Raw genomic sequence first — 18451 nt, 5'->3', positions numbered from 1 at the left:
AAATACATTTCTCATTATTATTTGCTGAATTAAGATATTGTTGTTACTGTCACTATAGCTACACATATTTACAATTGAAATCCACTTATTTTTAAATATTTTTTGAGTGTGGAAAGTCTTGAAACAATGTGAATATTTTTTGCACATGGCAATTTTGCACTCACTTGTGTCTCTTCTTGCAGCCTTGCCAAGCTTTTATTACTATTTTGCTTAAATACGTTATTTGAGTAAAAAAAAAAAAAAAAAAAAAAAAAACAATGTCAACAAATTACTTGTATCTCCAAGAAGTCCATCGGTAATAAAATCAGGATCATCATCTGTGTGATCTTGGAATAAATCATCACTTTCACTGTCACTTGAAAATCTGAGTAACTCTTCTAGCACTTGATTGTCTTCAATACTGTCACAATTCATTGTAATTTACTCACAAAACAATCGTTTACAACGATTGTTTTATGAGTAAATTACAATGATTTTCAAAAACAAAACAATCTAAAATAACTCAATGTAATAGACCATAAGATGATTTAAATTTGTTTGTTTAGAAACCCTTATTAAAAAATTAAAATAAAATAAAATGTGTTGTCAAATTTACCAATTATTACTAATGGTGTTACTTTCACAAAGCCTACCATTCTAGGTACCATTCTCTGCACTTTCATCCCCTAGCCAAATAATAGGCAGGAAATATCAATTGTCTGATTTTATTGTCTTCCACATCCTTCTATTAAATTTCTGTGAAGACAGGATGTTCAGTAAAGTTTAATTCTGTTGAACAAGCAAAACCTCAATTTACTCTTTAAGTGGATAGTATCAACTGGAATATGGCCATTATAGATTTTCTTGTGTTTTATCAGTATTACTAAATAGAGCTGTATTATCATGTAACTACAAAGCATAAAATGCTGTAACAATTTTAAAATTATTTTCCTTCATGTCACGTTATGCCATGTTTATACTCTTTTCCTTTACTTCTTATAACAACTTGGATTATAGATATTAATATTCCAGAATATTAATATTTAAATAATCAATGAGACATCCAAGATGATATAAAATATTTTTTGATTAGTAAGCTCCGAGTGAATATTCAATACAATTTATTACTAAATTGTTAACTATTAAATATTATCTGGTTTGTCTAAGATATAAATCACAGTTCTAAATAAAAATAATGGATTTATTTTACACTGGCAAATTAATAAGCTCAAATTTTCAGAATTTTCATTGTACAATAAATTTGGTGCTTACCTCAAAATCCCTCACGGAAAAAAATGTAGAAACACGGCGCACTGTAATCAACTTAAGGAGAACAATAGCCGTAACAAGACAAGTTCTGATCAATTTAAGGCAGTGAACCGCCTTCCTAACAATTTAAAACTACCAGTACTAACTTGCCAAAGGATTACATATTCGTTTTTATCCTAACTTGTCATAATCTAATTTGAAATTAAATCCCAATATTTTGTTTCCAAAATTTTCATTTAATTTAAGTTTTAATTAAAAAAATAAGCCAATGTAGCTTTAAAAACGCTACACTTCTTCATGGAAATAAACTATTTCATAAAGTTATTTCAAAACATCAAAATATTAAAAAACAGTTGATTTTTTAATCTCATGGTACTGGTTGGTTTCTTAAAGCAACCAGGTATTAAACCAGGTAGTCAGGTAGCAGCTTCTAACTGTAGTAAAACCTATTCTATTTTAAAGGCCATGGAAGATTTCAGTCAGTGATAAAGAAATAAACAAATTTTTGTAATGATTCTGCAAGTGAGACATACGAGGTGTGTCCAAAAAGTATCCGACCTTGACGTCTGGCATGAACTGACGTTACTTGGCGGCAACGTCAATCTGGTCCCCTTCAAAGTACTCCCTTCCACAAGCCTATTCCAACGCTCCTCCCACATCCAGAAACACTCCTTAAATTCATTATGCGGAATGGCTAACAGTTCCATCATAGCATTATGTTTTATTTCTACATCGTCGAATCTTTTTCCTTTCAAAGGAATTTTTAATTTTGGAAATAGCCAGAAGTCACAAGGAGCTATGTCAGGACTGTAGGGAGGCTGTCATAGTTGGTTGATGTCGTGTTTGACCAAAAACGCTGAATAAGATTTGAGGAATGAGCTGGCGCGTTGTTGTGGTGCAGGATCCAGTCACGGCTTGTCCACAGTTCAGGTCGTTTCCTTTGCACTGCATCTCGTAGCCGCCTTAGGACCTCAAGATAATACTCCTTATTCACTGTCTGGCCTCTTGGAGCATATTCGTGATGAACAATGCCGTCCTGGTAAAAAAAAAACTGTCAGCATTGTCTTGACATTGCTTCGACTTTGTCTTGCTTTTTTCGGCCGTTGCTCTTCGCAAGTTTTCCACTGTGAAGATTGAGCCTTTGTTTCAGGGTCGTAGCCATAAACCCATGACTCATTACCAGTAATAACTTTAAGCCCTGGGTCACAATATCAAATCCAAATTGTACTGTGCAATTTCAAGTCGACAGTTCTTTTGGTCTTCTGTCAGCAGCCGAGTAACAAATTTTGCCGAAACACAGTTCATTTTTAAATCTTTGTGTAAAATGTTACAAACTGACAATTTTGGTATTCCTAAATCTTCTTCCAGCTCTCGGACAGTCAATCGACGCTTTTTGCTGCACGAACACATTCACAGCGTTTCTGGCCTGCCAGATCGGTCATTACTCTCCTCTGATATGCGGCCATTTTTAAACCGCCTAAACCACTCTTTTATTTGTGTATTGCCCATAGACACGTCACAATTAACTTTCCGAATCTTAGTACTCGTCTCTGTTGCTGAATGGCCAAGTTTTTGGCAAAATTTAATACAAATGCGCTGCTTAACACGTTCAGTCATATTGAAATGCGATGCACACACACGGCAGTAATGTACGGAACAGAGAGCTGTGACTCACTGAGTGACTGGATCGTATTCAATGCCTAATATGGGAAGGAGTAGGCTTGCCCCTCCCCTCCAATAACCTGTTTGAGCCGGTCGGTTTCGCAGCGGCTGCCTACTGGTCGGCGGTCGGATACTTTTTGGACAGACCTCATATTCATACTAATCTCAACTATGTAACATATCTCTGCTTATATTATGTAAAATTCTTATATTGCTGCCAAGAAAAAATTATAAATTTCAAATATGTTTCAGGGGCATTGTTGGAGACGAAGTGGATTTAGGTCATTCTTGTATTAAACCGGAACCTGACGACTCTTTATCAGCTGGTCTGTCTAGAACTGTATCTGGGGCTATGTTAGAAACAAATATTGATAATCTAGAGACTAAGATATACCCCTCCTTAGCTAACGAATATGATGATGACTCAGCGGAAGAGTCAAGAGATTCAAAGTGTGATCCTTTACCTGACAATAGTCAATCTTTTACCTTTGAAAATACTAGTCCAAAACATCAAAATTCTTTTGGCGAACCTTCAAACGGGAATGAGACAAGTAGTAGTTCAAGCGTAGGCATTTCAACTAGTACAGAAGACAAAAAAATGTTTATTCATGTATCTCCAAAAGAAATCACTGAAAACCCTGAGAGTCCAGTAAAAGTTAATTCATTGTTATCAAATATATGTAATGAAGACAGAACCCAAATCAATACACTAAATTTAAATGAATTAAAAACTTCAAACTGTGTGGCATTAGATAATAGTAAGGTAAATTCACAAAAATTAATATCAAAACCACGTAAAATTTTGCACAAGAAAAAAACTGAAAATAAAGAGATTGATATTTGTTTATCCCCTGTACAAAGTGTTGTTTTAAAAGTTGAACAGATCTTGAAAGAGTGGCTTTCGTTTGACTCGCTTTGTATGCTATTAGGAGAAAATAAGATTAAGGAAATATTAGCTGAGAAAAAAGACTATATTAAAGATTATTACAATATAACATGTCCTACAGGTGACAGCCACTTCTATGAAAGATATTTAGCCATTTGTAAGAAATTGAACATTTTGGAGTTGGAAGATACTAAAGTCGATGCATCATTTAGGGAAGAATCTAAAAAGCCTCTGCCTGATTATGAAACTTTAAAAGAAGAAGCAAAAAACATGGATTTGAAGGTTAGAATGTTTTACAGAGGTGACAAACAAGTCCAGTTTGGAGAACCCAGCAACAGTGAAAATGAACAAGTTTTAAATGAAGAACCAGTACTACCACTTGTGGACCTCCATGCACAAAAAGCTCTGCGCAGACGAATTGTCATTGATAAACTTCGAAGAGTGTAAGTTTATTTGTAGGTAGTTAAATTTGTGGTATTTAGAAATTCCAACTTAATAGTTTTTATTTTTTATTCAAATTGTGATCTGTATGTACTATATATTTCTCATAAACCAAGTTATATAATATGTAATTATAATTCAATTAAATTTAAGACTTACGAACAATGGCTTTCTCACTAAAAAAAAGGTAAAGTATGAAAGATTTATGTTTTAGAAAATCATTTAATTACTATTCCTTGTGGATTTTCTGTACAATATACAAGTACTATAATTTACTCAAACTATTTCCTTTTGATTGTTGGTATGTTGCTAATTGTTAAGTGAACATATGACTGCCAAATGAGCAGACAGATCAACAGATCTAACAAACAAGTCAACAGCATTAAGTTACAATAAAAAATGTCTGTGAGCTTCTATTGTGGAAGAACAATTTTATAAGCTATGATATTTATATTTCGATCTAACTACTGCACAATAATGGAATGATATTAATTTTTAGAGCTCTGGATATAAATGCCCTTATTTCTCCTTAGCATCCAATTAGCTTACAAACTTTTATGTTAATTTGCTATTAACTTAAAAATTTAAATTTCTAGTTGAATTAAGATTCCTGAAGATACTATAGGAAGTGGTAAAATAAAATCTGAATTTTTAATGACATGTTTTCTACAAAGAAATATTTATGAGAAAACAAAACATGGAATTTGGCAGTTCATTGAAATCGTAAAAAATCGTAATTTTAAATAAATAAAATTGATATTCCAACAAAGTTATCCAACAGCTGTAAACAATGTTAAGATGTAACATATAACTCAATTCAACGTAGGAACAGAGCTTGGACGCAGATCTCAAGAATTATACTATCATCCCCACATGGAAAAAGCAGTAAAACGCACAAATGTACAGTGCTAAATGTCATTTGGTTGTTACAACAAGTTTAGTATAGATAATAGAAGGTTGTAACAATGAATACAGCACGATTGTTTTCTCTTTAACACATTTTATCACCACTTTACGAAATACAATTTGTGATGGACGACTATAAACTTTGAATACATTTCCCACCATACCCTGTGTGCTAATCTTAACCCACGGGATTTCCCGTAATACATGTGGGGAGAATTAAAAGATGAAATGTAAAGGATGAAAAAGTACAAACAAGGCAGGAGTACGCCACACCACGTGTCACATAGTATGCTTTGCCGTGGTTGCAGACAAAATTTCAAATCTATATCTCATTTCATTCTTGATATGTCTTGCAGACAGCAATACAGAAAATAAACCATCCCCTCAGTAGACAAAAAAGAAATTGTGTCAGTGATAGGCTTCAATGACGCTCAGTCAAACGTGCAGTCTATGATTGGACATGCACCACCATTGAACTCGATGTTCCTTGTATAAAAATGAAGTTTATGCAAAATTTCATGTCTATAAGTCAAGTTTGTTTTGTTTTTGAGCATTCGGACAGACAGGCAGACAAAAATTAATAAGACAGACCTCGAGGCCATCTACCTCAGGTTAACTTTTCATTGAATAACTCTCTTAGAGGAGTGATTTAGTAAAAACTTTTTTCTATCACTTTACAGAATTTATAGACCTTTAAATTAGAATATTTATGCTATTGTGTTCAGGCTCAATTAAAAATGGCTGAAAATAAACATTTTTGAAGTATGTATGTGAGTTAAACCTCTGATTGTATTCGTTGTGTAACTAATGCAATCAACTATTATACCTTCAGGAAGTGACTCTTTTTAATGATTTATGACTCAAGGATATTATATTTTTTATAATTAAAAAAAAAAACAACATATGTGTTACATTTTACCAGCGTCTTCTTATTGGAAATTCTAAATGCTTAATATATGATCAAACACTCCAATAAAATGAAAAAGTTTTATTTTGTGAGGCCTTTCGTACTCAAAGCTCTGACGATGTGTTCTTTGAGCACGAAAGGCCTCACAAAATAAAACTTTTTCATTTTATTGGAGTGTTTGATCATATATTAAGCATTCAACATATGTGTTGATAAATTTATTCTTTAAAAAAATTAGTTATTTTAAATAAAACACACTTCCATTCCTCATATGAATGTATCTTTCGCAAACAACTTGTAAAAAAAATCTTACCCTTATCTTCAAACTGTTTTACCTTGAGCCAAATTATAAGATAATCTTACACTCAGCGTTAAATGCATAGCCCGTCGATTGATCAATTTATATAGTTTTTTCTAATTTTCCTGCCCCTATATTATAGATAGATAATGTATTGATTTGATGGTTAGACTATTTAACTTTACTAATTCCAATTAGGTTAGTGTTGTTTTAATTTTTCTTTTATGTTATCAGAGAAAACAATAATTTTCATAATTCTTTTATGTTATTGAAAAGAGAACGCAAAATTTTAAAGCATGTATTCCAGGTACGCGTAAAGTGTCCTTGTTATCAAGCGCTGAAGTTTATTCAATCCACTGTAATTTTCACATCCAGCGACTTTTTAATGGTTTAGTTATTTGAAACTTATTAGTATAACATTATATTCATATATCTTCATTCAGAATGTAATTAAATAAGTGTGCTTAGCTTAACACAAGCAAGACTCAGTGAGATTAGCCTTGTTGTAAAACTATTTGTTTGGTTATGATAGAGCCGAGAACGGAGACATCAAGTGCAGAGCGAAGGAAGAGAGGAGCTAATTGAAGGGGTAAGGGGGACTGCCGTTGGTGGGGGAAAAGCGAGTGTACTCCCGATTGTATTGTACATCCTCGAGCAGTGCGGCAGGAAGCAGACTGAAAATCAGAAGGCGTGCAATGTCTTTTAAATAGTCAACAGATTCTATATGAATATGTTTTTTACAACTTTAAAAACACCAATTTTTAGATATCATTCTCCCAGAGGGAGTAACATATTTTTAATTCCAATACAAATTAAATTAGTATTTTTTCTGTTAAATTTTAAACATAGTGGAAAAGTTAACTCATGTTTTTCAAAATAAAAAATATGTCAATACCTCCGATCATATTTAACATATTTACTGTAAACATTTGAAATCCCTATCATCAGCCGTTTTCCATTGGGCCTGATTATAAAATGACCCAAAATGACTACGGTACTTCAAATGTCTATAATTTTTGTGGAGTGACCCAACAATTTTTGTTGTTTTTTTTTCTGTCTTCAGGAAGGGTATCTTGAACAATTAATTGTGACTATTATATTTTTAAAAATTTACTCAACCCAAAATAAATTGCACCACCCTAAAGGGCTGTTACAAGCATAGATAACATAAAGAGTGTGCATCACGGAAAGACTATCCCAAAGATTGAGTTTGGGAAGTGTTTCGAGGATTGGAAGAAGCACTAGCACAAGTGCATAATGTCTAATGGGGACTATTTTGAAGGTGACAAAATTAATATAGTCGAATAAATAAATATATTTTTATATTAAAAAAAATTAAAATTCCCATTACTTTTTACATTACAAGGATGATCACCTTGTATATAAAAACTTTTTGACTTGTTAAAACTATTTCGATTGGTGTTAAAATTGCCCACCACATGCCTACATTAGACATTATTGGTACATAGAAAATGTGTTGTAGTTTGAAATCTCATACTTTAAAAACTCGTATAGAATTTTCATAGAATACCTCAAAAAAGCTAAAAAGAAGAATAATGAGTAGTGTCCTCTTTGAATATTGAGTACTGCATTAGTGTTAAAAACTGTACTATTCTATCCATCAATTTCTGTATATCATACATGGATACAATAGCACTAAAATTTGTGATGCTCATTTATGTTGGTAAGTTTTAATTATAAAAATGATTCTTTCAAGATAAATTATATTTACAGTTTACAAGATTTACAGAAGAGTCTTGGTCTCAAGGGTTTCAACTTCAGTGACGAAGTCCGAACTCTAATTGGGACGTTCATCCTGTCTGCTCATAATATTACAATGAAGCCTGGAGAGTGGAACCTCATTGCTATTGTTATCATTAAATTGTAAGTATAATTTGTTGTAAATGTCATTAGTGTACTCATTTTTATTAGGACTTTTTTAACTTAAACTTTTAGCTTATTGTATAATTGTTTTATTGTAAAAGTCAACTTATTTAGTGGTAAATGTTTCAGGCTATCATTGAAGGACAAGTCTTTAGAACAAGCTCTGGGGTCTAGTTCAACTAGTAAACATCTCACATTGCTATTAATGAGCTATTCTTTGGACGCAGGCTACTTGGATCGACTTATTGTTTGGTTAACTGACATTGAATCTGTGATACAGAAGCTCAAATAGATTCAGCCATCTATCTGTACTTGGAGAGGTAAATGGCACAATGATATCCTTACAAGAATTTGCGTCAGCAATCAACGTAGAGGATTTATTATGGAAACAAATGGATCAATTACAATTTAACAATATCCCACAGGAACACATATTGCAAACATAAAAATCATTGAAGGTTTATTTTACTTTCACAAACTGAAGTAGAATGCTTTACATTTGTCACAGTTTGTGTTGTTCTTTGTAATCTAATTTTAAATGTAGCTGGTCCTACAAATCATTATCTCTCTCCTTTTTTGAGAGTTTTGGGCAATATTTGTTACATTAACCTGTTAATTTAAACACTTGTAGCTTAATTCTTTTCTCTAAATCAAAAATTCAATAGTGGATTGTTTTTTTCTTTATTTTTGCCTTAGAGAGCATTCTGATGATATATCCAGGATTATTTATTTGCTCTCAAAATCTTGACATAAAACATTTTACAGATGTCCATGAAATATATCATAGTTAAGTCTAAATGCAGTTTATATGAAAAGACATTTTATAGTATCTTTATTTCATCAAAAAAATATTTTCTGCAACATATTTTGGTAATGGTTGTGAAAACTTCCTGGTACCAGAAATTCAATACTAGTTTGATATTGCATTAATAAATCTTAGTTTTTTAAAAATTATTTACTGAGATTTTTAATTGAATATCAAGAGTTTATATTTAATCTTTGTTCATTAGACAGTATGAGTAACTTAGCTGTTTTTAAGACATAAAAAGATATTTCATCAGTTGAATATATTATATTTTTAAGAGAATGTTTTCTACGCCATTAGCATTTTGTATTATCATCACATTAAACTTTTTTATGGAAAACGGCCCAAACCCAAATTACAAATGTTGTTTGACCTATCTAGGAATCGAACCCATTACCTCTCAATTGGAGAACCCTAGCCTTACCCATATGCTAATGTTAATAATTATTTAAACTTGTGTTAAGTTCTTAATTGTCCTGAAACAATTACATGTAATGTAAATGTTTTATCAGAATTGTATTCTTGCAATTCATACATATAAGTTCATACTTACATGAAACTCAATACATTACAAATATACAAAGGTTTACAAGATCATAAATGTGATAAAATTTTTGTGAACAACTGAAAAATATGAATTTTAGTAAATAAATCAATGTATTTTGTATGGAAATATTTTATAGTTTTCTTTTGAAACCTAATGAAACTTTCAATTCTTTGTAGTTAGTATACATATCTAACCACATTGTCTTTCAATAAAATATCCTACCAGCTCAGTTGGAAGAAAGGTAGATTTTACATATGGCCGTCATCTTAAAATGACAAACTGACGATGCGTTATTAGTTTAGATGTTTAATTTGTACAACACTGATCGGACAATAACTCTCAATGTTAACATATTAATATACAGGGTTGGTGATGGCTTAATATTTTTTAAACCGTTACAGATGGAACTATATACGTTGGTACACTGTTATTGGGCATAAAACAATATTTTACTACAATTTCAATGAGCCGCTACCACTTCAGGGGACGGCCTACAAAGAGTCTGAAGAAAATCTTAAATAGAAGCATAGGTTGATATGCACATCAAATTAAAGGTCTTTATTAGTAGAATACATGGGCTCGGTTGTCCGTTTAAAGTGGAATTTGCGACATTGTATTCTAATAATAAATGTAGGTATATAGTTATACCTTTAATTTGATGTGCATATTAACCTATGCTTCTATTTAAGATTTTCTTCAGACTCCTTGTGGGCCTTCCCCATGAAGTGGTAGCGGCTCATTGAAATTGTAGTAAAATATTGTTTTATGCCCAATAACAGTGTACTAACTTGTATAGCTCCATCTGTAACGGTTAAAAAAATATTAAGCCATCTCGGGACTTTTCACCAACCCTGAATTGTAACACTTTCAAACATTAAGAAACTCCATAATTTATAAACCTTACAAGATAAAAAATATTTTAAGCATATAAATTTCTTTGTAAAAATGTGGACTTGAATTATTTGCAATTAATCCAAAATTATGTTTTTAAACATAATTTACTTATAACGATTTAATTTTATACTTCTATAACTTTAAACGGCCACCCTTTTGAAATCTTAATAGTTATAGAAAAATAAACAAGAATAAATGTAGCTTGAAATTGCTTGATAATTTTATGAAGTGTCAATTTGGAATTATATTTTAAAATACCCAAGCTGAAAATGCGAATGACTGCCATGTTAAAAGTTTTTTATTGGTTGAGGCGGCTAATAACTCACCCACACAACTCTCTGTACCATGTTTAGTCTGAATCCGTTAAGAACTACAGTAGTTACTGTGTTCACAATTATTATTCCTCCAATGTTGTATACTACATAAATCTTTGTATGCCCACTAACTGGAAATCTTACGAGATATAAAAAATACGTAAGAACAAACATTACTATAAATTACCTGAGGATTCTAAAACACTTATTTTGTTTTTAGTTATACACATAACTTATATATAACCATTCTTCTTCCAACATTTTAATGTTCGCCATCTTGAAGTGCATTTTTTACTTCCTTTGGATGAAAACGATCATGTGCAAGATTAAGAAAGTTATAAAAAGAATTCATCTTGGAAAAAATACTGGAAAAGTATTGATACTTTGAGTATCATTTAAATATATATAAATGTGTATGTATGGTTGTATATCTATTTACAGATGATGTAATACTGCTTACAGTATTTTATTAAAATCAAAGTTTGTATATTAGAAATAAAATATTCATGTTTATTTGACCAAAGTGTGTATTACCTATGTCCATTTCATTTTAGAAGTTCACTATGGTTTTAGTGTAGATAATTAGATCTTAAGTCTAAACTTATATTTTGCTAGTGGTATGATTCTGTAATCCAGGATTTTGTAGATTGTTTTCAAGGATTATTTGTGGCCACAGCATATTGGGACCAGTCTTCCTGGATGCGATATGCTTTCTGCTAACTAAGAACAAACACAATAACTATTTAATTGTTATCAAATTTCAGAAAACATTTTACTTATAGTCTAGGTTAAGACAATGATAGAGAAGCAAGATAGAGACAACCTAGAAGTTTCAGTGCATGGCAATAAGTCACCTCTTAGTAGAGACAAATAAGTTATGCGGAAGTAATAACTTTATTTATTTTTTCATTTTATTTCATCCATACATGGCAATAAATATTCCCTTACAGGAGTTTTTAGATAGACCTTATACATTCATTATTGCGAAAACTGTATTAACCTATTGGGGAACTTGTCCGAGCGTCACTTGTTTGCGGCCAAGCGGGACTGAATTATAGTGGCACTCATTGTGCTCTTACTAGATGCTTATCGATCACGTATTTGTTTATTTTCTCGCTAGATCGCAGTTTTATGCCCTCGTGCATTTTTTCGATTCATTATGTTTGCACACTGGAACCACAACTAATAAATTACCTTGTTTTGTTATTGTTTACATTTTGCCATATGCTCAATTTTCGTCACATCAATGTTTTGCTTATATTCTTTGTATCTTAATGTTTAGTGTTTAACTTTTTATAGTTGTCAAATGAGGTATTAGTTCTTCCACTACACCATGGGAAAAGACAATTTACATACTTCAGAAGTAGACAGATACTTGGACAGTGATATTGAGATATCAAAGACTGACACAAAAGTGAACTTAAAAAAAAGTAAATGAATGGTCATTGTATGTAATGTAAATAGTTTATTTTAATTATCATTTTAATAATAACCATTGAATGTAACCAATAGTTTTATCTCATCTCCCAAACAACTAATTCAGGAGCTTCTCATAAAATCATAAAAAAGTGAAAAGATGTAAGTGAATTTTGATTGTTTTCTTATGCTTTACAATTAAGTGATCCAATAAAAACTAGTTTTCTATGTAAAAAACATTGTGCTGTTTTGAATAAAAAAGTATTGAAACAAATAAAAATAAAGAGTAATAAAATATTGACAGTTGTTTTTACTTTTTTTTACTAAACAAATTTGTAAATATATACAACAAAATTAAATAAATTATTTGGAGAAAGCAATAAACACTATTGTAGAACAACCAAATAGTCTAAAACATCCTGAAACATTGACTAATTTATCTGTATCCAAACTCATTCTTCATTATTATTAGTACATGCATGCATTTTTGCCAAAATCAATTCAAACATTCAGTCCTAGACAGGTTAAGTTAATTGCTTCCTCAATGGGTTAACTTGTACTATATACACGTTTTTCTACACTTTCAAATAATATATACAATTTTGAATACAAATAATTATTTTAAATTTTTAGCAACGTGTGACTTTGATATCCACTTAAATTCCTCCATAGGGTTGGTGTTTTAATTTGTTTAGTATAGTTAAATATTAATATGATTATATTGTTTTAAAGGGTACAATTGTGGTAAAATTTAGAGACTTATCTCTAAATTTATAATTTAAATAGTTTTTTGCATAAGACAAATGCAGTTCTACAACTTGTGTGCATGTATCTCTGTGTTTTTAATGCTCACAATGATCTGAAATGTAGCTATGTAGACAATTGATTAGATTTGAGAAGTTAATGAGGTAGAAATTATTAATCCACATTGCACAGTAACTGTTCACCATTATTTCTTTGTGTTTCTTAGAGAAAGGTGGGGATACATAAATAGTACATGATCCAACAACATCAAGGTACATAAATAAAACCAATACATTTATTCAGATTAGATTTATTAACAGTTACCTTATGATTTAATCACATAATCATTTTTAGCAGGTACTTGTTTTTATCTCCCAAACTCTTTCATAATACTTCAGGTACATTGTTTCTTTCTATTATGATTTCTTGTAACCTTTACATACTATAAATTTAGTTCAAAATATAACATTAACACTAATTTATTATGAATAAAAATCAAACATCACGAGAAATCTGTCTAGGCGTTTGTTACAGTTTAAAACAATATGAGAATATTGATTATTATGACATTTTTAGTTAAACCAAAAATAGTTTCAGTGACTGTGTTTAATGCTTAATCTTTTATTGTTACACTTTAAAATTATAGTGAGCATTTTGTAATCGAAATTATACTTTATAAATATCTAATTAAGTACGTTAATTCTGTTCAGTTTTCTATATTTTAGTTAACATACATACCACTGTGAGTATAGTTTAAAATCTTACAATAAACATTGCTGTTGGCGTACAAGTCAATGGTACCTTGGTACCTTGGACTAAATGTTGTCAGTTTTGTTTTATACCAAAGAAATCTTTTAATTTGATCTTAACTTCCACTTATTTATTTAACATAAGAATATATTCACCAGCAAAAATTAAGAATACATTAAAAAAATTTACTAAAATGTAAAATATTACACTTTAAATTTGTTATTAGTTGAAAATTCTGCATATTTGTATGAAATCTGGTGTAAATCTTGGACTGTCAAAACTAAATATAAACAATAAATAGTATAATGTTAACAGTAATTAACCAATCAAATTTCTTTCTCATTTTAGAGATTCTGAGTTAATTCCCTGACAGATTTTGCTGAAATTGATTTGCTTTCCAATTTTTATAAAGTGGCTATTAATTATGTATTTATTTGTAAGAGGAGATTATGCTGTGGAATACATTTATTTGTTAATCCACAGCAGCTTCTCTGAGATTAATAAGAACAGACTCACAGCACAAAATATAATATAAATTTACTTAAATAGTCTTAATTAGAAATAATATTTCTTGTAAAACTCTAATTATATCAAAACTATAAAATTTTACACTTTGACTTTACATTTAACACTGAAAAAAATCACATCTAATTTGTGTAAAATCTCATCATATCAACACTATTTTGTTTCTTTTTGTATTAACCTAAACTTTAAATGCATCTAGAGTAATTAGGTTCTAACGGGAGAATAGCAGAAGTGGTTCAATGAGCCGTGAATCTAGATCAAATAATTACAGAATGCTTTTAACATCTCTTACTGTTTTTCCATAAAACTTCCAATGGCGTTTGAGTTCACATTTGTTTGTCCTTGGCAACATATCATTTTTGTTGTACAATAATTTTTCTCGTAAATAAAAAAAAATTGTTAGTAAAATATATAGCTCATATAACTAAACTTATTTCCTATTGCTTACAATTAACTGATATGCAAATTTTCTGTAAGAAAATAGAATCTTTTGAAGATAAAGAGATTACACGAGATTAAATATTACATCTGCTAAAAATATATATAGGATTACTTTTAACTCTTCCAAGTATAAATATTAACAATAAAAGCGCTTTTAACAATTACAATAAACATATAATAAACTAAACACCATACTTGTAACAATATTCTTTTGTTGATTCCATATCCTTAATATATCATAGTCACACGAAAGATTCTTGGTATTGTAGCTTGGTTCTATCCACTCGCTTCTCAATCTTCAACATTTTAATGTAAACAAATAGCCATTTAGAGATCACGCTGCAGTACTTCATGAGACATTCCCGAGTTTACATAAATCTTAGTTAAAAATTATAAAGATATTAGCAAGAAAATTTCAAAAGCCATAATGGACGGACATGTTTCTTTTAGTTACAATGTCTTGAAAGAACACGTAAAATTGCTTTAAATCATACACTTCTTTAGAATCAATAAAAAACCAGGTATTAATAGAGTGACTTGTTTAAAATTAATATTTAAATAACTATCTCTAATGTTTAACTTTAGAGAGTGGGTTTAAGATATATTTTTGTCAATTTTTTTTTGTAAAATTTTATACAGCTTAAAATTAATTAATAACTGCAGTTTTTGTACTATTATTTTATCATTGCAAATTTTATTGGATTGAACTGTATTATTTAGTGATTTAATTCATAAAAATGTATATCAAATTATACATAATAGGTGAAGTGCTGCTACAACTTGAGATATTTAGGTCCATCTTGTTATGTATATTTTGAATATTAAAGCTAACAGTATTAAATGGTTGTTCTTTTTGAACAGACTAGCATCATCATCATCATGTGTAAGTGGGCTCCTGTCTCTCCCAATCTGTTCTTTTTCATAACCCTCCCAGAACTCTCTGCCAAAGATACTTTTTGGGCCCCATATAACCAAAGTGTGACTAAACAGTTCATTATGACCATTATCCCCATGCTCACCTATACTCAAAGTATAGTATCTGGTTCCCATATAACAATTCTAGCTCTATTGTGCCAAGAATGATTTTTCATGCTAATTGTTCCTTTCATTATCAATGAGATTCTTCTTCTTTCTGTTTTAAAACAAAGAAGAAACACTCTTGTTGTCATGAATAAATCATTATTGAAAACAAAAACATTTTCCAATATTTACTTTGGTAAATATGGGAAATTAAATCTTAGACCTCAAATAACTGAATAAAAATAAAGATGTCGGAAGGACCTATAAAAGAAAATTAAGAGGATTTCCCTCACCCCAATACACAATTCATATTAAGAAGAGAAGATTAATTCACGGGGAAGATTAACTCAGCATCAGATTAAATCATTGCTATTAGTCATTAAATAAGAAATCTTAGACCAACAACAAATCCTTTCAACTTAAAATCAGATTTTTTTAAACCCATCACCAAAACTGCCAGAGCAGAGCACTTAGGCTCAAGAATTATGAAGAAGTGATATAAATCAAAATTCAATTTGGTTAACTTTGAAGAAAGGGATATGAAAATATCAACAAGAAAAAAGAGAACTCAATTTCAACAGCAACAGAACAAGAGAGTAGATGTTATGTTAGAGCTAATTCAGTTCATTCTGTAAAATAGATTTCTTGATCAACAGGTACCCTTAATATTTCTAGTATTGTCAGCAAGGAGACATGTCACTCACCCAGAGTATTTCAGGAGATGTCTTCATGTCAAAATTGGAACATTTGTACCTTCAATTTCAGAGAGTGCCAAGTAACAGAATGCAACCTCAAATTGTATCCATTAGGTTCTTATGCTGACTCAAACATGTTACTCTATTTTTCTTCAATCTTATAATGAACCTTTCGAAAAAAACTACTTATCCAAATTATTTTTAAAGCAGCACTGCCATTAAGCTCTTGATTATTTAAAAAAAGTCAAATAACTATTTGTTTACATTCAATAACAACACAATATTAAAAATAGTTTTGTTTGTGTGTACACTTAGCACAGCATAATCACAAACAAAATTTAACCCATTGAGCTTGTTTTCATTATAGTAGGGACTACCGTGCCGGAAGGTGACGTGGAGTCTGTCAGACCAGTGCCTGTTCCATGCCTTTCATGGTACTCCTGTAAAATACAAAGATCAAAATCAATATTTTGATCAAATATGATAATAGGGTATGTATTAATTTAGAAATTTTATTTGACCAATTTCGTTAAATTAAAATATCTAGACAATTCCTTGTTTCAATTTATTATTATTAAAGGATGATGTAGTAAAAGGAAAGAGAAATTTGAAGTATATCTGCCATTATTTTGTGGTAATCGTAATAAATAAAAAAATAATGTACGCTATAATTAATCAACCCAGACTTTCTTCTATAACAACTTCTACAAGTTCTCCCTATAGATACACATACAGTATATACCTGATAATATTGGCAAGAATAGGAAATTCCACGACAGACTAATCTTGAAGCTACATGATTTTGTTAGGATTGCATTAACTAATAGTTCATAATCAGACTCATTTCTTAATGTGAAATTATTCTAAATAATGAATTTTACAAGTTAGAACTATAACATTTCTAGATGTACAACACTAAATTTAAGAGTCTTATTATGCATGGGCACTACAATGGATCATATGTATTTTCACAGACATCAAGGTAAGAAATGTATGACTAAGTCGGTTTTCCACAGTGGCTTGAGCAGGTGTCTGCAGTTTAACTCAATCTTCTGTGTGAATGATATCATCGTTAAGTTACTCACCATCAATTATATATCTGTCTTTTTGACTGACACGACATTTTTTTATGCAGGGGTGGAGATTTTTGCACACCAGTTTACGTTAAATAAGAGTGAACATGGGAGTGAATTAATGAGTCATTTTGACCGAATGCGTCTAACTGTCTTACTGTGATTTCTGACATTGTTCTATATGATCAAATACAACGAATCATGAGCATAAATTGTTGTTGTTAAATGGTCATGTGCTTAGTGGGTTTTGTTGTGATAATGTTAGAGTGTTTTGTAATATAATATAGCCAGATAAATCCCTCAGGATGCAGCTTTTAACTTAGTTTTTTACGATAAATACCAAGAACAATTAATTACTATTGCAATACAATGTAATATATATTGTCAACGAAATAAATATATAATATTCTATTCTATACTTAGCGCAGTTGAACCGGGTGTGAAAAGGAATGGAAACAGATGTTGCTACATAAATAACACAAGGTAAGGGTATGCCACACCGCCTGTTGCATAACATGTGACAGGTCAAATTACGACATTTAAATATTCACGGGGAATTAGCAGACTGTGACGTAAGTAAATCACATGTTATCGGAATTGAGATTTATTTAATTAATAATGGAGAAATATGTTAAACTTTATACGGGAACAAATTCAAATAATTAAAATGAGTTAAACATAACCAAAATTCGTTTTTACAAAAGTACCAAATAAAATTACGCAAAAAAGCCAATTGTGGGATAAAATGACTTGCGTATTGATGACTTCAGAAAGCACATGTTGCAAAAATTTAAATAAAAAGCGATAGAAAGATAATAAAAGAAAATAGAAAGACTTAAATTGATTAATTATAGTGAACGTGATAAAATTCAATAATTATGAGAAAAGAATTAAATTATATTCAATCGTGAAGACGCTGATTTGAACGGGAGAGGGGATGAGCATTGTTTGAGCCGATACGCGGGGTTTTGGCGAGAGAATCTTTCTTCTGTCTT

At 30.5% G+C, this 18451-nt stretch overlaps 2 protein-coding genes across 6 annotated transcripts in view; one reads left to right on the top strand and one right to left on the bottom strand.

Moving 5' to 3' along the window:
* Nucleotides 1-11310, top strand: part of LOC124363289 (putative RNA polymerase II subunit B1 CTD phosphatase RPAP2) — a 43110-nt gene extending 31800 nt beyond the window's left edge. For 3 of the 4 annotated variants that reach the window (XM_046818515.1, XM_046818530.1, XM_046818522.1), the window contains 3 exons: nt 3163-4239; nt 8083-8232; nt 8362-11310. In XM_046818515.1, coding sequence (XP_046674471.1) covers nt 3163-4239; nt 8083-8232; nt 8362-8524 — 1390 coding nt within the window. In that variant the 3' untranslated portion in view covers nt 8525-11310. The remainder of the gene's footprint in view (nt 1-3162; nt 4240-8082; nt 8233-8361) is intronic. The other variant, XM_046818538.1, reaches the window with a different exon arrangement.
* Nucleotides 11311-13225: 1915 nt separating this feature from the next.
* LOC124363280 (longitudinals lacking protein, isoforms H/M/V-like) overlaps nt 13226-18451 on the bottom strand; it is a 45197-nt gene continuing 39971 nt past the window's right edge. For both annotated transcript variants that reach the window (XM_046818495.1, XM_046818504.1), the window contains one exon: nt 13226-16823. In XM_046818495.1, coding sequence (XP_046674451.1) covers nt 16722-16823 — 102 coding nt within the window. In that variant the 3' untranslated portion in view covers nt 13226-16721. The remainder of the gene's footprint in view (nt 16824-18451) is intronic.

Source organism: Homalodisca vitripennis, chromosome 1 (genome assembly GCF_021130785.1).
Source record: "Homalodisca vitripennis isolate AUS2020 chromosome 1, UT_GWSS_2.1, whole genome shotgun sequence".
Taxonomy (NCBI): Eukaryota; Metazoa; Arthropoda; class Insecta; order Hemiptera; family Cicadellidae; genus Homalodisca; species Homalodisca vitripennis.
Note: the sequence above shows the minus strand (reverse complement) of the source record. Positions and strands in the feature narration are given on the sequence as shown.